Genomic DNA, 25,814 nt, shown 5'->3' with positions numbered 1-25,814 from the left:
TTCTCCTGTAAGCTGCTCAGTAGAAATGCCCATGCTTTTGTTGGTTCATTTGTTTTGATTTTTAACCTTTGTATTCCCAGGCTTGAGCACATAGAAATTTGGAGTTTGGCTCATAGAAATCATTGAAAAAATTGTTGTAGAATGGAGAGATGGATAAAGGAGTGGGTCACACAAGAATGGAGACCCCTGGAGGAAGCCCTGGGGCACCCTTTGGGTACATCGTGTGACTCCCCCACTGACAGTCCCCTTCTTTCCCTTCCAGTCGCTCTGGACTCGTGGCAGTCCCTGGCCCCTTCTTCAGTGATTGTTGATCCATCCATCAGGAACTTTGACGTTGCCCACATCAGTACCGCTGCCATGGGGAACTTCTCTGCGGCCCGAGACCGCTGCTTGTGGGGTAAGGGGAATGTCCACCCTCTAGGTAGGGGGTGAATTGGGACGAGGGTCCTCTCACACAAGTGCTGCTGAAGATTCTGACCTCAGAAACACATAGGAGACCCCAAGATCACCTGGGGTGCCTGGCCAGAAGGATGTCACCTGGGGGAGGAACCCTGGCTGGGCTGTCCTCTGTAGTCTCTTCATCCTCCTGCAGAGTTGACCCATGGCCAAGGTCTCCAAGAGGCTAAGCCAGCCAGAAAATGAGTAACACTGAGCCAGGTCAGAGGAAGGATCTAGGAGGTTAGTCTGAGACGGAGGAGATGGGTGGAGGCTGTGATGGCTGTCCTCAGATGGCAGGTGGGTGGTCATGACAGTGAAGAAAGATATTGTGCTGGCCAAGTTCATGGGGCAAAGTGAAGACCAGTGTTGTGGTTGTTCAGTTGCTCAGTCGTGTCTGACTCTGCGACCTCATGAGCTGCAGCATGCCAGGCTTCCCTGACCTTCACTATCTCTCAGAGTTTGCGCAAACTCATGTCCCCTGAGTGGATGATGCCATCCAACCATCTCACCCTCTGTCTCCCCCTTCTCCTCCTGCCCTCAGCATTTTTCAGTGCTATACAGAGAACTTTCTAATAGGCATAGCTGTCCACAGATGCCTACTTCCTTTAGAGGGATTGGGTTACTGGTATGTAAACAAAAGCTAGGTGACAACCTGATAGGAAGGTTCTACAAAGACTTGACTTTATGAAAGAGATCAAGATTAAATAACATTTGTGAAAGTTGAAAGCCGCTCAGTTGTGTCCGATTCTTTGCGACCCCATGGACCTTACAGTCCATGGAATTCTCCAGGCCAGAATACTGGAGTGGATAGCCTTTCCCTTCTCCAGGGGATCTTCTCAACCCAGGGATCAAACCCAGTTCTGCATTGCAGGCAGATTCTTTACCAGCTGAGCCAGAAGGGAAGCCCATTTATGCTTCTGCAATTTTGAGATTCCATGGATCTCCTCCTCTACAAGGCTGGAAAACAACACGCACAAATTACAGACAGGGCTGCCATGTGCAGTTGTATAGGTTGTACACTGTACAACTCTGGGTGGTACCACAACGCAGAGATTAGGCTATGAATAAGGGCTTTAGGCAATGCACGGCTTGCTCAGTTGAATGAAACGTCATTATTTTCATGGCTGTTCTTAGGACTAAATACCCTAATACCATGAATCATTTAAACTGTCTAGGACAGGACCTGGTTTGCATGGGAAAGGACATAACCCTTGATGGAACATGGTGAGTGTGATAAGGCAGGAGGCAGAGGGAGATGAGGCTGAAGAGGAAGGCGTGGGCTAGAGCATGAACAGCCTTGTCTTGTATGACTTAATTCTGAGGCCAGTGGGGAGCCATGAAGGTGCTTTAAACAGAAAAATGACAAGAGCACATTTGTGGATAAATAACCAAAGAAAACCCCGATTGTTGTGTGGAAAATAGATTGATGGGAGAGTTGAGTCCCCCACCACCACTGTTTTATTCCAAGATTCTAGCCCTGTGCCAGGTGCTAAAATGAAGGAGTGAGTGTTTGTGTGTATGTATGCGTGCATAAGTGGATAGATGAATGGATGATGCATAAGTGGATGTATAGATTCATGAAGTGTGATTGGATGAAGGATGTCTAGCTGGCTTATGCTTTGAGAAACTGTGACTTTGGGCTGACCCTGAATGAAAGTGAGGAGACTGCAGAGGAGTGCTCACCCATGTCTTCTCTCTCAGATGAATTCCTTCCTGCCAGGCACCTCAGGTTGTCTTGGGACAAATGGAAGAGTGGGTGGATAGATGATACACAGATTCATGGATGTATAATTACATGAATGGATGAATGGATGATGCTTGGATAGATGGAAGGATGCATGCATGGATTCATGGATGTATGGTTAGATGGCAGGATGAATGGATGTATGGATGGATTCATGGATCACAACTGGATGGATGGATCAGTGGATGCATGGATTTATGAATGTATGGTTGGATGGTAAGATAGATGGTTGGATAGATGAATGGATGAACTGATGGGTTCACAGATGCATGACTGGATGGATGGATCAATGGATGCATGGATTCATGAATGTATTTTTGAATACTTGACTGAGATGATCTCTCAGGCTCAATCCCCACCCTTCTTCTCCTCTGCAGAGTGTTCCCGTCACCAGGACTGCCTTGTCACCACTCTGCAGACCCAACCCGGGGCTGTGAGGTGTATGTTCTATGCTGATACCCAGAGCTGCACACACAGCCTGCAGGCCCAGAACTGCCGACTTCTGCTCCACGAAGAGGCCACCTACATCTACCGGAAGCCAAGTGAGTGCCAGCCTGTGTCTTTGCAGACATTCCCAAGGGCCTGGGTGTGGCTGGGAAGGACTGTCGGAGAAAGTGGTGACTCATGGGCGGTGGCTTTTGAGGTTCTTAAGGAAAAGTCAGTCAAAGTCATCTTAGGCTATGTGGCACTTACATGGGATGAACTGAAGGAAGACAAAAAAGCCTACTTCTGACCTAGGACTTCTCTGCACTGTCTGTATTCATGACTTCTTTTGAGTTATAGAAGCCATTTTGGCCTTCGAGTTTCTGCATAAAATAATTCATTAGGCCACTTTTTAGTACTGTTTCAGAGTTTATAAAGTTGTTTCACATACCTTATCTTGTTGGACCCTCATGTTATCCTGTGAGATATCAAGATAAAGGATTGATCCCTATCTTAGAGACCAGGAGACTCTGGTCCAGACAAGTTAGGTTACTTCTCTGATTTCATACAACTAGTGATGACGGAACAGGGACTTGGAGCCAGGTCTCCTATCTCTAGGGTCAGTCCTCCCCCACAAAACTGCAGTGCCTAGCGACCATATCACCATCACCAAAGAGTGTGGTTGCTCCAGGCTGGGTTCAGTTTAGAAACATCCAGTAATGTGTTATCATGTGTCAGCCCTTGTGTTGGGTGCTGGGGATGCAGGGGTGAAGCAGGCAAGGAACAAGCAGCATGTAATTACAGCCTAAAGTGAAATTATATGAGCTATAGAACAGGAAACATGGGAGCCAAGGCCCTGGGGGACACCCCCTCCCGACTAGACATGCTTACGGGATGGAATGAATAACTTTTTAGAAATGTTGGCTGAGTCTGCCATCTTATCTTCAAGAGCAGATGTTAGTGATCTCTCTCTGTAAAGAGTCAGATAATAAATATTTTAGGCTTCACAGCTACAAGTCTCTGTTACAGCTACTGAACTCTGCTGTTGAAGCAGAAAAGTGGCCACAGACAATAATAGATCGATGGGCACGGCTGTGTACCAATAAAACTTTATTTATAAGACCAGGTAACATTGAGATTTGGCCTCACCTTGTCCTTGAGTATTAATGGTCCTTTAGGGCTGTCTGGATCCAGGGGTGTCCTCTTTCCCCCTTTCCTCCACCTCAGTGTTTAGATTAGGAGAAGGTCCCCAGGCTTAGGAGTGCTTTGATTCCTATAAACTAAGGTCTTGGGCCCTTAATCTTAAGGCTTGCCTTCTATTCAGTTCAGTTCAGTCGTGTCCGACTTTTGTGACCCCATGGAGTGCAGCATGCCAGGCTTCCCTGTCCTTCACCAACTCCTGGAGCTTGCTTAAACTCATGTCCATCAAGTCAGTGATGCCATCCAACCATCTCATCCTCTGTCATCCCTTTATCCTTCTGCCTTCAATCTTTCCCACCATCAGGGTCTTTTCCAATGAGTCAGTTCTTTGCATCAGGTGGCCAAAGTATTGGAGCTTCAGCTTCAGCATCAGCCCTTCCAATGAATATTCAGGATTGATTTCCTTTAGGAGGGACTGGTTTGATCTCCTTGCAGTCCAAGGGACTCTCAGGATGCTTATATCACTTGGTCGAGTTAAATAGATTTCATCCATAGTGTAGCCAATCTGCACGGTAGTCCTGCTGAGAAATACCTTCACTTTGAGGTATGAGTTCTGTAAAACAAATTAGACTGCTTCTCTCTGAATTCTGTGTGTCTCAAATTCAGCATGAAATGCTCACTCTCCAGCAGAAGACACATGCCCACGTGTATCTACATAGACATTTGTTTATTTGCACCTAAAGTACATATAGAGCTACAAATAATTTTCTTAATCCAAATAGTCACAGAACCTAAATATATGGGTATTCTAGAAAGAATCTCCACTTCTGCAAAAGATTTCAAAAGGGAGAAATGCACAGCAGATATTTTTCCCATGTTGGATCTCATTCTGTCTGGGATACATTGGGCAGCCTCTGGAGGGAGGCTTAAATACCAGTGTCCGTGGGAAAGCAGGCTTGCATTCCCTCAAAATTCTTTAGCTTTTATATTTTCTGTCTCTGCTCCCTGCTTGAGATGATGCCACGTTCATGAAATGTGGCTGTTTCCTGCAGAGCAAAAGAGCTGACCTTGGGAGTTTTCACTGCCTTAGCATCCATGGTCGGTCCTGAATGCTAGCCAGAGAGCCTGTGATTTGCAATTGAAACAGGAAATCTTGTGAGAAGGAAGGAACTGTGGGGGTGAGAGCAGGCATGATTTGTGATCGAGGCCAGATTATAAAGCGGCACGTATTTCTTTCCATCCCAAGTTTCCATTTTGGGTTATAACTCACACGCCAGTGTGTGAACAACCAAGTTTTCACTCACTCTTTCCTTCTGTTCTCTCTACCTTTTGACCTTCCTTTTTCTTTTTCTTTCACCCCTCCACTCCTTCCCTCCTTCCTTCTATCTTTCCCTCCTTCCTTTCTTCCTTCCCTCTCCCCATTCATTCATTCACGTGTTGGTCTCCGGTCACGCACCAGGCACTGAGCTTGGGACATTACAGGCATCATGTTATTTCTTCCTGACATCTTTGTGTTGTAGGGACAGCTACTGTTCCTTTCTCGGCAATGGGAAAATCGAGGGTCAAAAGAACTATGAGGTTTTTCTAAAGCAGCTGGTCCCTCACACAAACACAGGTCCGTTCATTGCTTCCTCCTCACCACGTGGACCCTCAGTGGCCTGGAGGTCATGAATGCATATCACACCAGGGGGTCTCAGCCCCGACACCTGACGCTGACACCTGGGACTGGATGACCTGTTGTCTCTATCATAGGTTGTTTAATAGCATCTCTGGCCTCCATCCTATGAGATACTAGGAGCTCAGACCTCTCCTCAATCCTGTGACAACCCCAGAATATCTCCAGACATTGTCAGATGTTTCCTGGGGTCAAAACCACCTCCAGTTGAGCCACTGCATAGTACCAAACTCTTGAGGAATGGATAAACTTCCACCTGTCTGTCTGTCTGCCTCCTCTCCCACATTTACGTTCATCATAAATGTGTATTTTAAACAGACAGAGCTGCAGACCAAGCTGCAAAGCCCACAGTGAATTGGAGCAAAGAAAACACACCTGTTGGAAATAAATAAGAGAGACTGCACACACACATACACACACACAGAATCTCTTCACCAGTGTTGGTTTCCACTGGGTGAGGCCCTAAGACCTGTGGGAACCAGACACCAGCCTGTCTTAAGCCCCTGAAAATGGCATTTGGCACTAAGCCTGAGCTGGTTCTCATCTCACACGCTAGTAAAGTAATGCTCAAAATTCCAAGCCAGGCTTCAACAGTGTGTGAACTGTGAACTTCCAGATGTTCAAGTTGGATTTAGAAAAGGCAGAGGAACCAGAAATCAAATTACCAACATCTGTTAGATCATTGAAAAAGCAAGAGAGTTCCAGAAAAACATCTACTTCCACTTAATCCAAAGCCTTTCACTGTGTGGATCACAACAAACTCTGGAAAATTCTTGAAGAGATGGGAATACCAGACCACCTGACTTGCCTCTTGAGAACTCTGTATGCAGGTCAGGAAGCAACAGTTAGAACTGGACATGGAACAACAGACTGGTTCCAAATTGGGAAAGGAGTACATCAAGACTGTATATTGTCACCCTGCTTATTTAACTTATATGCAGAATACAGCACGAGAAACTTTGGGCTGGATGAAGCAAAGCTGGAATCAAGATTGCCAGGAGAAATATCAATAACCTTAGATATGCAGATGATACCACCCTTATGGCAGAAAGCACAGAAGAACCAAAGAGCTTCTTGATGAAAGTGAAAGAGGAGAGTGGAAAAGTTGGCTTAAAACTCAACATTCAGAAAACTAAGATCATGGCATCTGGTCCCATCACTTCATGGCAAATAGATGGGGAAATAGTGGAAACAGTTACAGACTTTATTTTTTTGGGCTCCAAAATCACTGCAGATGGTGACTGCAGCCATGAAATTAAAAGACGCTTGCTCCTTGGAAGGAAAGTTATGACCAACCTATACAGCATATTAAAAAGCAGAGAGATTACTTTGCCAACAAAGGCCCGTCTAGTCAAAGCTATGGTTTTTCCAGTGGTCATTTATGGATGTGAGAGTTGGACTATAAAGAAAGCTGAGGGTTGAAGAATTAATGCTTTTGAACTATGGTGTTACAGAAGACTCTTGAGAGTCCCTTGGACTGCAAGGAGATCAAACCAGTCCATCCTAAAGGAAATCAGTCCCAAATATTCTTTGGAAGGACTGATGTTGAAGCTGAAACTCCAATACTTTGGCCACCTGATTTGAAGAACTGACTCATCTGAAAAGACCCCGATGCTGGGAAAGATTGATGGCTGGAGGAGAAGGGGACGACAGAGGATGAGATGGTTGGATGGCATCACCAACTCGATGGACATGAGTTTGAGTAAACTCCGGGTGTTGGTGATGGACAGGAAAGCCTGGCTTACTGCAGTCCATGGGATTGTAAAGAGTCAGACAAGACTGAGTGACTGAACTGAACTAAACTGAGCTGATAAAAGTATATTGACTCAATGAATGAATGTGAGGGAATACAGCAGAAGAGATAAGATAAGGCTACAGGGAGGCTGATAAGTGTCTGGAGATTAGCACTGCTGGGAGGGGCGGGAGGCCTGTGGAGCACAGGGCAGGATGGCCGGCCACACCAGCCTAACCTAAAGGACCAGGTGGGATCCAGACAGGCACAAAGGGAGGGTGGGTGCTGCAGGCCAGGCCCGACTCTTGACCCCCTGTGAACCTCTGGCCCCGTGGTCAGAGCTGGGGCTCAGAAAAGTACAGCTTTGACTCTTACCTCATCACCTTGACATCCTGACAGCTACCCACCCTCAGCCCCTAAACCCACTTCCTCACCAGTGAAATGTACTTACCGGGTTTGCAGTGCCTCAGCGATAGTTCTAAAATCCAAGCAGTCTTAAAGTCAGAAAAAAATATTTTTGTAAGCTTTTGGCAAACTCGTTTGGGGTCAAAATCTGACCCAAAGTTGACCGAAGAAATGATATCAGGTATTCATCCGTCTTAGCAGGGCCAGCCCATACATTTCCTCCTGGAAGTAACTGGCGCGTCCAGTGATGGGCTCAAGTCCAGACTCCCCTGGAGGATTGGACCTTGCATGGTCTGGGCCCTTTTTAAAATCCAAGTAATCCAGAATCGTGATGACATCTGGTCCCAGGGAGGCAAGTCAGGGTTTGTGGGCCTGGGTGATCTCCCTGGAAAGAACTTGAGATGACAGAACTGAGGGAAGGATTGCTCAGTGCCCGGGGAAGATCAGGTGTCTTTGTTGGGTTTCTTTTTTCTTTTTTTTTTTTTTTTTTCGCATTAGACACTAACTTGACTAGACTTAAGTTATTGGGGCCTGAATGAATAACTAAAATTTTTTTTTTTAAAGTGCAGAAAGCAGTGTTTGGTCTTTTTGATTTGTTTCTTAAAACATGTCTGGAATACCCCTGAATAGAGCATGTACTGTGCTCTCTTCCTTCCCCAACTCCAGACATCCCTCTGCCCGGCTTTGGGACATCTTCACCTTCAGTGCCCATTGCCACCCATGGCCAGCTGCTGGGCAGGTCACAGGCCATTCAAGTGGGCACTTCGTGGAAGCCAGTGGACCAGTTCCTGGGAGTTCCGTATGCCGCCCCGCCCCTGGGGGAGAAACGCTTCCGGGCCCCCGAGCACTTGAACTGGACTGGGTCCTGGGAAGCCACCAAGCCACGGTAAGGATGGAGTGGAATACATCTGGTGGTGGTGGGGAGGCGGGGTGGGGGGGTGGTGTCCAGAGAAGCCTTCTCCCATTCTAAGCCTTCAAAGTGAGAGTTGATAACAGAGTAGTGCGTTAGGATTTGAGCCGTGCACTGGGGGTACATTAGCTAAGATGACGTTGAGTGCTCTTACACATAAACCCCCACTTGTCCGTGACTTAACATTGTCTTGGTCCTGCCTCCTTTGGTGATGGAGGGGCTGGTGTGCTCTGCTCCATGCAGTAATGCGGGGACCCAAGCTGCCGTGTCTTTTTCAGCACAGACCTTCCAAGGTTCCTTCTAGGAACCTCCCTTGACTTTGCATCCAGGAAAGAGAGGCTGTTAGTGCAGGGGAGGTTTCCCTGGGCCACGCCCATGGGCGGGGCACATTCATCACCTGCCCCAGCATGGCAGTGGCCGGAACTCAACCTCCCAGCTACATCTGACCTCAGTGGCGCTGAGAAATAAGCAGAGAAGGAAAAGCATAGCTTATAATAATAATTAAAAAATAATAATAATGTAAAAGGTCTTTTCATTCCCCCAATAGACATGATATTAAAAGGAGTTTTCAAAAATGGGGAAAAAAATGGAATATCCTATTTTCCTTCCTCTGCTTTTCAATTTTGCCCATTCCCTCCCATGCATGTACCACTGTAGATAGTTGACAGACGGGACATGATTTTGTCATTTTTCTGATGAAAGCATGTTCAGAGTATCTGTGGAAGGAGCACCTGTGCCTGCCTCTTTCACCCCATGGCCTTTCCCTCCGCACAGGTGTCCACAGCTCTGTCCCAAGGACGCAGCCACATTCTCCCTCTCCATCACTGCCCATGGCCAGTTGGTGGGCAGGTCTAGGAGCTCAGGACCAGACAGAAGGATGAGCAGGAGGCTCTGGGATATTCCAGGCGAGCGACAGGAAGACTTAAGCTAGGACAGTAGCAGAAGGATGCAGAAAGCCATGAAAGTCACCCCTGGGAGACAAAAGGAACAAATAAGCACTAATTAGAGAACTTCACTGGGTTAGGATCCACCCACTTGACAGGCTTTCGAGTGAAGAGCAGTGAGAGCTTGGTCCATCAGAGCCCAGTACTAACCAGGCTTGGACAGGTAACCATCATGCTTGCTTCATGTGTGTCCCAGATATGCATCTCAGCTCTTATGCCAGGAGATGTTTCGACCAGCACACTTGACCCTGTAGTGATGGAGAAAGCAGGTCGAGGCCCCTCATCCCAGCAGGTCGGTACCCTGGAGCCTGCAGGGCCCCAGGGCCCAGGTGACACCCGTGTTCCTCTGCTCTATCTGGGCGGGCACCTTGCCCAGGGGACACTCCTCAGGCCCATGATAGAGAGACTGGTGGTCATCCTGGTCCTTCCAGCATTTACTCACCAATCCCATTAACCATTTCCTGAAGCTACCTAATTATCGGTGGGCTGCTGGGCCTTCAGAATTGGGCAGTGGGTTCTGCTGCTGCTGCTGGGCATGCAGGAGGGCTGAGTGTGTCTCTTTAATTGTTTTTCCTGCAAGTCACATGCCATCCATCTGTATCTGCAGGGCTAGGTGCTGGCAGCCAGGCATCAGGACGCCCACGCCTCCCGGGGTCAGCGAAGATTGCCTGTATCTCAACGTGTTTGTCCCGCAGAACATGGTGAGTTTGACAGCCCTTGCTATGTTTTCCGTGAAAGCTGCCCTGTTGGAAATCCCCAACCCCTGCACTGCCAGCATGGTCTGCCCCGTGCTCTCCTGGCTGGTTCTTGGCTCCCTGAGGCCTGAAGGGCTGAGCGCCAGCCTGGTTCCTCCAGGGCCTCCTCTCATCTCCTGCATGGGAGCATGGTGCATGGTTATCTGGGTTCAGTTCTCTAAGAGATATTCATAAAGCGCCAGTGATGGGAGGGTCTGTTCTCCATGGGTTGCAGCTATGAACAAAATAAAGTTGCTGTCCTCAAGGGGGCTTTCATTACAGCGGGAGGAGCAGAAATAGGCAGTTTAGTTCAGCCACTCAGTCGTGTCCGACTCTTTGCGACCCCATGGACTGCAGCGTGCCAGGCTTCCCTGTCCATCACCAACTCCCAGAGTGTGCTCAAACTCATGTCCATCGAGTTGGTGATGCCATCCAACCATCTCATCCTCTGTCACCCCCTTCTCCTCTTGCCTCCAATCTTTCCCAGCATCAGGGTCTTTTCCAATGAGTTGGCTCTTCACATCAGGTGGCCAAAGTACTGGAGCTTCAGCTTCAGTCCTCCCAGTGAATATTCAGGGTTGACTCTGGTTAGGCCCTGTTTTGAAGCCTGTACCTGCCTAAGTAGCATCTAGGATCCTGATGTTGAGTTGAGTTTCCTGTTTAGGGGGAAGGGTCAGAACTCATGAGAGAAAACGGAACTGATGAGCCTTAGGAAACGTGAGTCGTGCTGGCAGATCCCACAGTGGATGTGACGCGCCTCCACTTCCAGTCCCTGAGCCACCAGCAGCCAGAGGCAATGCACTTTGGAGATTTGAGCACAGCAAGCTGCTGAGTGAGATTTGGAACAAGGGCATCTGAACATGGAGCCTCCTCTGGGCTGCATCAATAGAAGCATAGAGCTTAGAGTGAGGGAGGTGATGGTGATGCCCAGCCCCAGATCATTGTGGGGGTGTTGAATTAAGTCCTGGCTCCAAACCAGCCTGCCACTTACCACTGCCTCCCTGGCCTGGAGAAGGCAACTCACATTTTTTGTGCCCCAGTTTCCTGTTTTGAAAAGTAGGGAGAGAAATAGCATCAGCTCATGAAGTTCTTATGAGAATGGAATAAAACAAGGCATAGATACTAATTAACCATTGAACAGGTGATAAGAGAGACATTGTAAATGGCAAAGAGTGGGACACAGACCACACCTAAAGCCTGGAGGAGACCATCACTCGGGCAGTGTAGGAACTGGACAGTGTTGAACCCACTGGAAAGAACAGGGGCTAGGGGAGGGACCACCTCTGGAGGTCTGTGCCCGTCATCGGCTGAACACCTCACAGCATCCTTCCTTCTGATCCTCCTGATGCTTCTAAGAGGTATCATTCCCATTGGATAGATGAAATGCCCAAGGCTCAGAGAGGTCAGGTGACTTGCCTAAGGTCACTCAGCTAGAGAATTATTACTGTAGATTTGGTCAATTGAGTCCCAGAGTTCACGGCTAAGGCCAGTGAGTGGTGACTGGTGAGCATACTCTTTTGCCATAATGTGAGCAAGAAGTTGACGACAGTACTTTGCAGTTGATCTATGATGTCATTGGTCTTCACACCGACTCTAGGAGGAAATGATAGGTATGTTTATTTCTATCTTCTCCCCCCTTTCCCACTTTAGAGGTGTAGCATCTGAGGCTAGGAGAGGCTTCGTGGCTTACTAAGAAAGCACAGCTGGCCTGAGCAGAGGCTTGATCCCCATCTCCTGACTTCAAATCCAGGACCCCTTCCCCATCGGGGAGTTTCCAGTCAAAAGTAGCTTTGCCATTTCTCTCTTGGGCTGCTCTGTTGCCCCTGCCGGGCCTTGGGGTAGGTGTGTTGACACACCCAGAGTTGTGTGTCGGCTCGGTCTGGCACCTGCATGGCAAAGGTGCCCTTCCCAAGATCTGGAGGGGGAGGTGGCCGCCTGCAGCCCCCACATTTCTGCACCCCCTGCAGGCCCCCAACGCGTCCGTGCTGGTGTTCTTCCACAATGCCGTGGAGGGCAAGGGCAGTGGGGACCAGCTGGCAGTGGATGGCTCCTTCCTGGCTGCTGTCGGCAACCTCATCGTGGTCACGGCCAGCTATCGCACGGGCATCTTCGGCTTCCTGAGTTCCGGTGAGTTGCTGGGGTTGGTGGGGACCACTTGACTCCCTGAGCCGAGTGTGTTCTTTGTGTGCGTTTAGTCCTTTCTTCCTAAAACCTCATCCCTTCCCGGCCCCTGGCCCTCCTCCAGCCCACTGAGTACAGCCAGTACCTTCATGAGACACTCCAGCCATGCTGATGCCCGTAGGTCACAGTTGCCACTGATGAAACTCACTACGTGTCTTAAGCCGTTCCAAGTACCTTAAGTGTTTTGTCTTGTGATATTAATAACTCTGTGTGTATGCTTGTGCATATTGAGACCCCAGAGGGCTAGACCCTTGCTCAGGCTCACATGGTCAGGAAAAGGCAGAGCCAGGATTCACCACCAGGGTCCACGTGCCCTGGAGACGCTAAGGGGTGGATAAAAGCTCTGGGGCCTTCAGAGAGCTGTTTCCTGGAGCAAGGGCTGCATAGACAATGATTTCCATCATCACCGTCAACTTCTGGCCTGTCTTCTTTGCAGTCACAGACATTATCCCTCAGGTTACACCTTCCACCTTCCCACCAGCCCCCAGGGCAGAACTGAGGCTTGGACCAATCCCATCTTTTCTTTCATCTCTACCCCAGCCCCACTCCACCCAACCGCACCCCACCTCCAGTGGTAGAGCAGTTGTTTGTTAGGCGGCTGTGGTGGAGGGCAGGCGTCCTGGTCTGGGAATCCAAAGAGCCAAGTGTTTTCTGTGTGACCTTGGACAAAACCCTCCCTTTCTCCAAGTCTCAGTTTTCTCCTCTAAAATAGGAGTAACTTTAACCCAACTTCCAAAGTCACTGTGAGACTCACGCGAGGTGCTATGTGTGAAGGGGCTCCAGAGGCTGTGATGGGCTTTGCGTGTCCTCAAGGACAGCACTGAGCATCATCCCTGTTCTTCGGGGGTCTCGTTTAAGACCTGGGATGTCTTGCATGATGGATGTTTGGGGGAGGGGGGTGGGATGTAATGTGGCCGGAACCACGGCTCCTCCAGAGCGTGGGTGAGTGAGGCAGGCATCCAGCGTGAGCAGAACCCCGGAGCCCTGGGGGATAGGGCTGGGTGGATCATGTGGCTAGAGGCCTTGAGTGTCATAACAAAGACTTTAGGTTTGCACAGCAGACATGAGATGGGCAACAAGTTAAGGCAACATGTGACCAGTGGCAATGAGGGGAGTGTGGCTGATGAGCCCATTCCAGGCTTTCCTTCAGAGAGGCAGCGGCGGCTGCTAGAGCACTGGACTCTCCTGCTGGATTTTCTTTCCTCTTTTCAAAAACACCATTGATGACTCTTAAGTCAGGAGCTCCTTTCGCTAAAGAGATGGTGAAACTCAGAAGCCAGCCTGTGGGACCCGCTCGGGAGGGGCTTTCCACAGACCTGGCTGACTCCGGCTCAGAGCTTTTCCAGACAGAAGAGGATTTCCATATGCTACCCGTCGGTGAGGGGGTGGGCTTATGATTTCATGGGCTGTAATCTATGGAGAATTCTGCAGGCTTCTGGGAAGGCGACCCCATTTCTGGGAGCAGTGTTGGGGGAGGCAGAGAACACCCACCCCTTCTCACTCCTGGCTTGCAACACTGCCTGTTCCTCTGCTTAAAGCAATGCCGTCAGCAAGAGAGAAAGAGAGTGAGCTCACCCAGTGTCCGTGTCTCTACCAGACGTCTTTCCCAGATGACGTCATCCCAGTCTCCAGGTACCTCCATGAGGTCAGCACAGTGTGGCCATTTCACAGAGAAAAGCACGGGGCTCAGAGAGGTCAAGGGGCTTTCTGCCTCTGAGTGTGTGTGCTCAGTCACTCAGTTGTGTCCCCATCTCTGTAGCCCCATTGACTGTAGCCAGCCAGGCTCCTCTGTCCATGGAATTCTCCAGGCAATAATACTGGAAGTCTGTTGCCATTTTCTACTCCAGGGGATTTCCCCGACCTCAGGGATCAAATCCACATCTCTAGCATCTACTGCATTGGCAGGTGGATCCTTTACCAGCCCCCTTAGGCTCTTGGTGGCTCAGAGGGTAAAGAATATACCTAAAATGCAGGAGACCCGGGTTCAGTCCCTCCGCATCTCATCCATCCCAGGCTGCTCGCCTCTCATGAGGTCAAGCATGTGAAGACAAACATCTGGAAGCTTGCTGGCACCTCACAGGGGCTCCCAAGGGTTAGCACCCTTCCCTTTCCCTAGCAGGGCCTCTGTAAGTGAGGGCTCTGCTGCAGCCATGTCTGGGCCCTGCATCCGGCCAGCAGCAGCCCTGGCAGCTACTGAGTCATGCCGAGTTGCCACTTCATGCACTTCATCTCATGTGATGAATGCACGCGGCATCTGCTGTTGCAGCTCAGAGTGAAGATAATCCCCCGAGAGCGCCAGACTCCAGAGGCACATTAAGAAAGAGATGGGAGAGAGATGGAAACAGAAACTGATGTCAGCTCTGCTGCCGACTAGACAAACTTGTGTTCTCAGAGAGAAAAGCCCAAACTCAACAGTACTTAGAAGGAACATGGTTCCTGGTGAAGAGCAGGTGGAAAGGAAGTGAAGGGGTCCCCCTGCCTGGATCTCACAGGCAGGACAGACCCCGCCAGTGTGGGGCACAGTGATTACCCTCCTCTCTCTGGCAAAGCTATGCGGTGAGGCGACCTGGGGCCAGTGGCCTATAGGGTCAGAGGAGTGGGTGGGCCACGGCCCACAGACCTCCTGCATGGTGTGGGAGCAGAGGAAGTGTGCTTTGGCCTGGGAGCCAGACTGAAGGCCAGGCCCCGTAATGTGCCCATCACCCCATCATCCTGGGGGCACTCAGAGCTTCCCCTTAGAGGCTCCCCTCTGAGGGGTCTGCTCCCCTTTTTGACCAGAAGAACAGGCCCAGAGTCCTGTTCCATCACCAGTGCAACTTCTGTTGCTGAAGACAACATAGACCCCACAAAGGGCATCTGTGAGATAATAGCTGGATCTAAACCTGTTTATTTTATTTAAGAAAAGACAAATAACTTCTAGAGTACTTTATACCAGGCTCTGCATCATTCTGTTCCTTTTACAAATCTTAACAAATTCAATCATCATAACAACCTGTTGAAGTTGGTACTATTATTATCCCATTTTACAGATGGAGAAAGTCAAGTCACATTAAGTAACTCATCCAGGGCCCTGCTGAGCTTGTAGGGGTGGAGTAAGACCAGTGCATTACTGGTCTGGCTCTATAACCCACCTGCACAGCCCATGCACCATGATCCCTTTTATTGATGGCCATCAACAAGAACTGGGGGAGGAACTGCTGTGAGCCTGGCTGAAGAGCTTTAGAAGGATAACTGAATAAATCAAATGAGCAAGCAAGAGCCATTTAGACCGTGAGGGAACAACTGAATGCTTGCTGATGTGTTTTGACCAGAGAGTGGGGAGAACAGAGCTGGAGGATTAGATCAGGGTGGGGTGAGGCAGTTGGAGAGGCGCATGATCACGTTATCCAGAGATCTTCCACTCACATCCTGGACTCCCTCCTGGACTGTACATGCCTGGCCAGCAGAGAGCAGCCCTGTCCAGTTTCATGCCCCCAGCAGCACTGCTTGCTGCATGTTTGTGGTGGGGCTGAGCCAGGTGAGACCAGAGCTCAGCCCTGAAGATGAAGAGAATGGAGCTCAGCCAAGACCAGACTGTAGGGTGATGAGCACAGGCAATGAGCAGACCCCGAGGTCTGGAGTAGGATAGGTGTTGGAAAATGAAGGGAACGCAGACTGCTCAGATGGGCTGAAGTTAATCTTGCTGCTACTGCTTAGTCACTTCAGTTTTGTCTGACTTTTTGAGATCCACCCCCCATGGATTTGTAGCCCACCAGCCTCCTCTGTCCATAGAATTCTCCAGGCAAGAATACTGGAGTGTGTTGCCAGACCCTCCTCCAGAGAATCTTCTCAACCCAGGGATCGAACCCGGGTCTCCTGTATTACAGGCAGATTCTTTACCAGCTGAGCCACCAAGGAAGCCTGAAGTTAATCTTAGAGGGGAGGAAAAGCCAGGAAGAAGTTAGACTTTGTGTGCAGCAGGAATGAAGAAGTTATGAAGGCTTCTGAGCAGAGGTTCCATAAAAAGAGTACCTAAAATTTTTAATGAAAATAACCGAGTGCCTTGCACACCATAGATTTTTTTTTTTTAATTTTTGACAAATGTTTGCTGAATTGGATTGAATGTTAGGACAAAAAGTACTGAGTGTGTGTTAGATTTAAGAGCCAATTCTATCTCAGATTTGCTTCTAGGGAACTTCCCTGGCATCCCAGTGGTTAAGACTTCGCCTTCCAGTTCAGGGAGTGTGGGTTCCTTCCCTGATCAGGAAGCTAAGATCCTGCATGCCCTGTGGCCAGAAAACCAAAACATAAAAGAGAAACAATATTGCAACAAATTCAATAAAGACTTTGGTCCCACATTACAAATAAAATCTGAAAGAAAATTTACTTCTTGCAACTAAACAAACTCTTTCGTTTTCAAGTCTTAGGTTCCACTAGGGAATAAAAGGGTTGAGTTAGACCATCTCAGATCAGCTAGTTGGCTGCTCCCTGTGTGTGTCCTGGAGGCTGTCTGCCCTGAGGGCTAAGACTTGTGTGTCTTGCTCTCTGCACTGCTTGGCGCGGTGCTGGCATACAGTGGAGCCCAGTTCAGATTCGCTTCCTGAAAGCGCCCTCATCTGTGACTTCCCAGGGGTCTGTAGACCCCAGAAGGTCAGCGCTGTCAGTGGGAAGCTGGTACACGGGGGCCTGGGAGTCAGGGACAGTGCCCTGCCTCTACATTGTCCCTGGAAATGCAGGCTGTGGGCGTCACCTCCCAGACTGGGTCTTGTTCAGCCGCTGCCCAGCCTTCCTGCCCTCCCTGAGACCTTGGAAACAAACAGAATGTGTCTGCAATCCAGAAAAGCCCACAGAGAAGGGTGCCAATGGCTTCATTAAACCCAGAGCATGAAATGCGTTTGAAGAAATTCGGAGCATCTCCCCAGCTGGAGGAGTAATTCGAACCATTATGTGCACCGAGCTGGTGTCGTCGTCAGCTCTTTGTGAACAGCAGGCTGGGGAATCAGGATGCAAGGTCTTGCTGCTTTTCTATCTGGGGAAATGGGTTTTTGTTGATAGTTTCTCACTTGATACTGAATCGTGTTCATCATAAGTGTAGTCATTTCATTCACTTAACATTTCATAAGGACCGACTGCGGCCACTGGCTTTAGTGGAGGGCGGAGTCTCGCAGGGGAGCCCATGCTGACAAGTACTCTGAAAGGGGACCCTCACTTCCCCCGAGGCTGCCTGTGAGTTGACGCTGTAACTCAGACTCAGAGGATGACTGGGTCGGAGGTCAGAGCTAGGGCAAGTCAAGGGCAGAGGGAGGGGTCTGGGTGGAGTAAGTCACATGTGCCGAGCCCAGGGTAGGGGAGGGGAGGGCTGCTGTGTTTGAGCATCTGCTGGTGAGCCTGGGTGGCTGCGGCACAGGACAGGGGGAGACAAAGGGAGATGTGCCCTGAGAGGAGGATGACCAGGTCCTGGGGGGCTTGGAATGCACGAGAAGAAATGGTGCCCGAAGGACCATGAGATGAGATGGGAGACTTTACATAGGATGGGGCAGGGTGTGTGTGTGTGTGTGTGTGTGTACATTGATTGTGGGTGTGTGTGTGTGTGTGTGTGTGTACATTGATTGTGTTTGTATATGTGTGTGTATACACTGGTGTGTGTGTTTGTGTGTGTGTACTTTCTTGTGTGTGTGTGTACCTTGGTGTGTGTACACTAGTATATGTGTGTACACTGGTGTGTGTGTGTATACACTGGTGTCTGTGTACATTGGGGGGTGTGTGTACATTGTTGTGTGTGTGTGTGTGTCTCAGAGAGAGAGATAATCAAAATTACAATTTAGAAGATCACTCTGGATGCACACGGAGAATTCAGGGGCGGGAGGAGTGTGCCGATACAGGAGGCCAGTGAACAGCTCTAGAAGAGACGGGGCAGAGATCAGTGGGGGAGCACTCACCGCACCAGGGGAAGGGGGAAGAGGGGATGATGCTGAAAGAGGAGTCCGGGAAGACCCACAAGCTTGTGCAGGAGAGGAGTGGGTGGGTATGGCTGGGTTTGAGGGAGAAGGTAAGAAACAGGAGAAGCTGCTGGCGGGGCGCTCCAGAGACTTAGAATTGATTCTTTTTGGGATTGAATGGACCTGAGGTGCCCGTGAGACAGCTTCCTGGAGGCATTTGAGGGACCTGGGCCTGGAGAGTGCTCTGGGCAGCGACGTCATCCTGAGAGTCAGCCACACGTAGGCGGTGGTTGAAGCCAAGGGTCTGCCAGAGAAGAAGGGCGTGAGCCTCGGCTCAGACCAGGACTGGCCTGGTGCTCCAGGGTCCTTAGTGGTGTAGACTAAGGAGGGTCCACTCAATTCAGAAGATGGCCATGGGGCCTGGGTATAGAGTATCTCAAATGCCAAAGGAGAAGAATGCTCTAGCTGAGTATTTTTCTGTGTCCGAATCATTCCATTTTCAAAAAGTACTGAGCTTTCAGTAAATATTTACTGGGGACTTCCCTGATGGTCCAGTGGTTAAAACTTCACCTTCCAATGCAGGAAGTGCAGGTTAAATTCCTTGTCAGGGAGCTAACATGCCTTGCAGCCAGGAAGTCAAAATATACAACAGAAGCAATATTGCAAAAAATTCAATAAAGACTCTAAACATAGTCATCAAAAAAATCTAAAAAACAAAATATTTCCTGAATTATATGAAAAAAAAGATCAGCTCTACTGAGTGCTGCTGAAGGTCATGGAAGGTGGTGGGAAGGGCTGAGACTGATAGCTCAGGCTGGCCTGGCCTTTGTCATGGGGAAGAGACATAGAGAGTCAGGGGCAGTCAGGGAGGATCCAGGGCAGGAAGCTCATCTCCTTTTCCCCGGATGTGCCAAGTTGGGGCTCGGAACATGCGCTGCCTCTCATCTGAGGAGCCACCCCCTCTAGGATGGGGAAGCCTTAGTCCACAGACGTGGAGGGACATGTCCATGGTCTCCTAGTTGGAAAAGGCTGATGGGACAATCCCAGCTGGAGGGGCCTGATTCTGGAGCCCAGGCTCTCCCACCATATTGAGAAACCACAATCCTGACCTGGGTGGACAGGAGTCTAGGTCCCCCACAGGCACCACATGCCTGATTGGCTGCATCCAGGGTACAGGATCCCAGAGGGTTAAAGGCTTTCCTCTTTCTTAAGGGTCCAGCGAGCTGAGCGGCAACTGGGGGCTGCTGGACCAGGTGGTGGCTCTGACCTGGGTGCAGACCCACATCCGAGCATTTGGCGGGGACCCTCGGCGCGTGACCCTGGCAGCAGACCGTGGCGGAGCCGACGTGGCCAGCATCCACCTTGTAACCACCAGGGCCGCCAACTCCAGACTCTTCCGGAGAGCTGTGCTGATGGTGAGCTGCCCACTCCGTCTTCGGTCTTGCTGAAGGTGGTCCTTCCTTCCCCACCTGACTTCGATTGCTTGGATTTCCTTTTTCCTTTGTTCTGAATTGGTGTCCTGCCCATGGCCATCTTTCTATGCATACATGAGCCAGGATGTTACTTGTAGCTTAAGTACTAATCATGTAGACAGGGTAGTGTTAATGATGATGATGATGATGATGAAGGTGGTGAAAATAATGATGATGGTGATATGATAATGATAGGGATGGAATAACTATGATGGAGGAAACTACCTGTTAACCACAGCATAAGCTCTGTTGGCTGTTCGGATTAGCTTCTAATTTTACTGAATGTCCAACTGGTGCCAGGTACTATGCTCATTGTTGGAAATACCTTACTACATGATCTGTGCCCTAGTTTTCAGGAAGCTTGTAGTTTACTTGAGAGAGGGGACAGACACTTAAAGCAGCTGTTTAAAAAAGAGTCTTACGGCAGCTCAGAGAGAAGCCCCCCACCAAGCTCAGGGAGGAGGGCGTGCCCTGGGAGAGGGACTGTGCATGCTGATGCTGCAGGCTGTACTGGCACGCAACCAGAGTCCTCACTGGGATCTGCCCATCATGCAGTGCGGCTGGAGGGCAGAGTCTGCCTGGACCATGGAGTGGAGGCTGGGAGGCAGAGAGCAGCCAGACAGCACCGAACACCTTGGGTTTTATCCTGAGTGTATGTGAGCCGTTGACAGCTTTTGTTTGTTTGCTGGTTTGGTTTCCCATCTTAACCATTACTAAGCATACCATTCACTGGCATTAAGTACATTCACAACATTGTGTGACCATCAGTGTTAATCGTCAGCAGCACCTTTTCATCACTCCAAACAGAGACTCTGCACCTATTAAGCATATCTCCCCACTCTCCTTTCCTCCCAGCCCCTGGTAACGTCTCTTCTACTTTCTGTCTTCTGTGAATTTGCCCACTCTAATACGAATTTATCTCATGTTAGTGGAATCCTATGAGCTCTGTCCTGTTGTAACCGGCTTATTTCACTTAGCATAACGTCCTCAAGGTTCATCCATGTTGAAGCATGCATCAGAATTTCATTTATTTTTAAGGCTGAGTGATATTGCATTGTGTGTGTACACCATGCTTTGTTGATCCATTCGTCTGCTGATGGACATCTGAGTTGCTTCCCCCTTTTGGCTACTGGCAATAGTGCTACTGTGAACACTCTTACCATCGAAGGGTCAGACTTGTAGAGCTTGGTGGAGGATGCATGTAAGCGGGCAGTGCTGGAGGAGAAGAAAGCAGTGAAGAGACTGTTAAGTGACACAAAGGAAAGAGCAATGGAGAACCGTCAGGGCCAGTGACATGACCAGCTGGCGATTCTAAGGCTATCAAACCACACCCAGCTCTGTCCAGCCTTCCTGGGGTCCAAACCCATGACCACGAGGAGGGTAGAGAAGTGCCAGTTCAGAGCGCACAGCTGAGGCTGGATGGGCATCGTCTCTGCCCTGAGAGGGAGCAGTGCCTCCTGCCGCTTTCTCTATCTCTGGCAGCCACGGAGCCTTCTAGAATTCACTGAGAAGTCTGTCCAGGTGCTCTCCTCTGCCCGAAGTGCTTTCCTCCCGTCGTTCTCTTTCCTGACCTAGTCGTCTTTCAGGGGCCCCTTCCAGACTTTCCAGCCTCGGGTCGGACCCCCTTCCTATGGCCGCTGCCACCTGTAAATCTCATCCAGCCTTTCTCCTGCTTCCCCACCAGCGCAGAATTGCTCTTCCTGCCATGTGTGTCTGTCCCACAGACTGTCAACTCCAGGCCAGCAGGGCCCAGCAGTGCCAGCTCTCCACAGGGCCCGGGGCACCCAGCACTGCTGTCTTATGGCTGATGCTCGCGACTGACAGCCAGTGAAGGGGCTGGCTCGCAAACCTGGGTGGGGGAGCGACGCTGTGCGTCCGGGGACCCACAGGCAGGCCCGCTTCCCTTCCTCCCACCTCATTTTTGTGTTTCTTGTCCTTCGCCTCGGGTGGTCTTCAGTCTGTCCCTCCATATGGGGTCCATCTGAGTGGCAGGAGACCTGAGCACAAACATCTTGCAGTTTCTGGGTTGAAAGCAGACCTTCCTGACTTTGAGTTGATCCCAAAGGGATTCCCCCCAGGGCCCTCTCAGAAACCAGACACTCGAGGGGACCCAGAGGACACCAGAAATACCTTCCAGTAGGCCCAGAAGGCAGAATTTTCCTTTTAAAAGTTCTGGAGGGTTTAGATGTTTGGGGAATTTCAAAAAACGAATCTGTTTTAACAAATGGTAGTGTATTTAAAAATAAATCCTCCTTCTGTTTTAGTCATTTAGAGACAGCTTTTACAACTGGTCCCCGCAGTCTTTGGGACGCGTGTGAAATTATTTGGAACTGAGAGAACTAAAATACTTCAATATATTAGCAGTTCCTTCAACGTGCTCTCTACCAACAGATGTTTGGAGGAATGAAAGTGAGGTGGTGATATATTCTTGGATAAAATCTTCACTCTTTCTGCAAAGCTTGGGGCCAGAACTATTGAAATTTGAACGAGACAGACTCCCATGATAATTAATAGCTTATATGTATTTGTTTAGCGTGTGTGGGGCCATAAATCCATTTCAATACATGATCTCATAGGTTCCTGACATTGATTTGCAAGGGACATTTATTTTGTTTCTAATCTAGACATGAGAAAGCCAAGGCTCAGAGATGTTTAGTGACCTGCTAAAGAACACACAGTCAAGAAAGCACTGCGTTAGGGGCTGGAACCTGTGAAGCCGAATCCTGTGAGAATGTTTCTCCAGGAGCCTGGGACGTGTTCAGGGTCTCAGTGTGTCAAAGAGCCTAGAATCAGACAAGCTTGCATTAAGATGCTGGCCTTGGGTGAAACCCTTTACTTCACCTGCTTCATGGATAAAATGGGTGTGATTAATTCTGTTTTCTGAGGATTAGAGGAGTCATGATATAAGGTTTGTAAGTGTGCTACACCCTGTGGGAACTTAAGAAACCCAGTTCCCCATGTCCAATGCCAAGCAAAGGCAATTCCAAACAAAAGCAGGTCGGGAGGTGGGAGGTTTCGCCTATCCTCGTGGAAGGTTGAAGAAGGAAGGGGAGGCCATGTTGCAAGCCTGAATTCTGTGGCATTGACCCCTTGGCCAGTTTTAAGAGAAGGTAGAAGAGGTCGTGTCCTCCACGCTGTGATTTACAGGACTTAGAAAAAGTTTCCATGGCTTTCCTACAACATTGCCCCAATTCTACATTCCTCAGAGTGAGCTCCAGGCCCCGGGAGTTGGCCTCACACTAAATTTTCCTCTCTCCTTTCCCACACAAACCCTGCAGTCCAGGTTCACCAGCTCCGCCACCATTCCTAGAAAATGCCATGCCTTCCTCTAGATCTTTTCCACGCTGGTCTGTGGTCAGCACGTCCTGTTTTCCACCTGGAAACTCACTCCATCTTTAGGGCTCAGCTGGATGGGACCTCGGAGCCTTTCTCCATCTCTAAAACAGAAAGAATCTCACTGTGGTGAAGAGACTTCTGCTTGGTAACTTTTAGGAATTCTGATTTATTTTACGTGCTTGTCATGTTTTCTAGCACAGCTTATTCCATTTCTACTGTGACTGTAGGCTTGGTTGGGTATAGGATTCATCTCCTTAGTACGGCCTTAACACTTAGCTCAGCTCCTGGTTCAAAGAGGGCATCTAAGACCACGCTGAGTCCATTAAGCCATCTGGGGGCAGTGCGAGGGAGATGGTGTTTTAGGTCCAGAACGCTGTTTTCTCCTGTTTCCACATGAACCTCTTAGGAGCACTCACCCACCCTACTACTTCTCTTAGGCAAAATTGGCCTGTCTATTCATGGGCTTTGATGCTTCTGTATATATGTTGGGATACATTTTAATGTTGTTTTTGTTCAGCCACTAAGTCACATACGACTCTTTGAGACCCCACGGACTGTAGCCCACCAGGCTCCTCTGTCCATGGGATTTCCCAGGGAAGAATATTGGAGTGGGTTGCCGTTTCCTTCTCCAGGGGATCTTCCGGACCCAGGGATTGAAACTGTGTCTCCTGTACTTGCAGGTGGGTTCTTTACCACTGAGCTACCCAGGAAGCCAGAATAAGTTCACTGATTTTAAAAAATATTCCTGATGGGAATTGGACAGTAGTTTCATGTACTTTTTCAAATCATTTTGGCAAAATATGTTTTTAGGATGTTCTTATATCAGCTTAACCCTATAACCAGGCCCATAGTATTTTTGTCTCCTTATCTTTTCATAGAGTTTTGAACTTTTCTCCATAAAAGCTTTGCAAACTTGCTGTGAGGCAAGACCCTTCCTAAGTGGTTTTGTGTTTTCTGTGTTACTCTCCAGTTGGTAAACATGGGTTTTGGGAACTAAGTTGGTTCTGCATCTGCTCAGCCTTCTTATCATCTCTAATACTTTGTCTGCTGGGTCCATTGGATTTTTACAAAGTTATCTCACTATCTGCAAATCAGGTTTATTTCTGTGTGAGAGTGTGTGTGCTCAGTCATTCAGTCATTTCTGACTCTCTGCAACCCCATGGACTGTAACCTACCAGGTACTTCTGTCCATGGGATTTTCCAGGCAAGAATACTGGAGTGGGTTGCCATTTCCTATTCTAGGGGATCTTCCCGACCCAGGGATAGAATTCAAGTCTCCTGCATTGGCAGGTGGATTCTTTACCACTGAGCTAACTGGGAAGCCCTTTTATTTCTCTGCACTTTGAAGCAAATGCTCAACTGCTTTAATAAGGAGACCCATCATGAAAGCAGCTTAAATACCAAGTGAGTTTCTTTTTTCTCTTTCCCGTAACATTTTCCCAGGCAGGGAGTCCAGATAGCTCATGATTTCTCCGGGGCCACATTCCTTCTATGTGTTTCTCTGTCATCCTAGGGTCTTGCTGTCATCTGAGGGGCTGGGTCTGGAACTTCAGGCAGAAGGGAGGGGACACAAGGAGAGGAGAGCCTCCCCTGGGGACTTAGGTTGGGAAGGACACCGCCTGCCCCCTGCTTGCTTGCAGGGTCCTCTTCTGGTTTCACTGCAATGGTCGCAGCCCCTAGAACAGTGTCTGGTATCTAGTTGGTGTACAAAAACATATCTGTGGAAGGATTCTTGGAAGAACAAATTGCAGAGTTATCACAAGTAACATGCAGGAGTGTCTAGGCGAGACCAAACTTTCGTAATAATCACTAAGAAGTTGTTATCTCCCTGGATCTTGGATGTCCAGCCCCAAGTCGGATGAGACAGCCTCAGAAGTCACCAAACCCTGTTTTCTTATGACTGCACCTCAAGGAGATGCCGATACACTAACCAGTGTGGCTTCCTCTTGTGTTCCCTGGTCTCCTCTCTCTCCAGCTGCAAGTTTCTTTAAAAAATCTCAACCCACAGAGCCTCTGAACTAACCACCCAGCCGCCTCACCCAGGAACCTCTCCCCAGCATGCCAAGAATTAAATATTTCTTCATGTGGGCCACTTTTAAAGTCCTTGTTGAGTTTGTTAAAACACATTTCTGTTTTATGTTTTGGCCGTGAGGCTTGTGGGGCCTTGGCCCATTGACCTGGGATCACATCCCCCCCAGTACATTGGAAGGCGAAGTCTCAACCACTGGACTGCCAGGGGAGTCCCCGAGAATTAAATATTTATTAGGCTTATTTTAATCAGGAATAAATACATGATTTAGCAAAATGTAATGCTTCCCATTTGAAACCTGCCCCCGCCCCGCCCCGCCGAGTCCTCCCCAAATGTTCCAACCATTCGTTGGTTACAACGGAAAACAATACAGAAGACGCAGTACACACATCTGCCATTGGCGAGGAGGTGGGAGTTGGCGTCCCCAGAGACATTCATTTCCCATACATCGGCCGGCCCTTTAGAAATAGCCTGTGGGGAGTGTTGAGGAAACCACAAACGTCCTCTTGGATAAACACTCTGGAATCCGATGATACAGAAAATCGTGTAAACGCATGTGCACACACCACCAGGGCAGTGATCTCAGACGGCCGGAATGCATATGCTGAACAGACAGACTTTTCCTATCAGCAGCACCCCTCCGCTCCCGGAACCCCTTTGCAACGGCGGGGAAACAGGTCCTAGAGGCAACTGCAACCCCTTCCTAACAGGATCTGGAGAGAATCGCTTCTCC

At 49.2% G+C, this 25,814-nt stretch overlaps 1 protein-coding gene across 1 annotated transcript in view; it reads left to right on the top strand.

Moving 5' to 3' along the window:
• Positions 1-25,814, top strand: part of TG (thyroglobulin) — a 235,784-nt gene that overhangs the window by 111,985 nt on the left and 97,985 nt on the right. The window contains exons 36-41 of the mRNA XM_055545720.1: positions 263-397; positions 2,560-2,724; positions 8,224-8,443; positions 10,019-10,112; positions 12,113-12,272; positions 19,457-19,659. Coding sequence (XP_055401695.1) covers positions 263-397; positions 2,560-2,724; positions 8,224-8,443; positions 10,019-10,112; positions 12,113-12,272; positions 19,457-19,659 — 977 coding nt within the window. The remainder of the gene's footprint in view (positions 1-262; positions 398-2,559; positions 2,725-8,223; positions 8,444-10,018; positions 10,113-12,112; positions 12,273-19,456; positions 19,660-25,814) is intronic.

This window comes from Bubalus kerabau, chromosome 14, assembly GCF_029407905.1.
Source record: "Bubalus kerabau isolate K-KA32 ecotype Philippines breed swamp buffalo chromosome 14, PCC_UOA_SB_1v2, whole genome shotgun sequence".
NCBI lineage: Eukaryota > Metazoa > Chordata > Mammalia > Artiodactyla > Bovidae > Bubalus > Bubalus kerabau.
The sequence above is the reverse complement of the archived record's forward strand: the minus strand, read 5'-3'. Positions and strand labels throughout refer to the sequence as shown.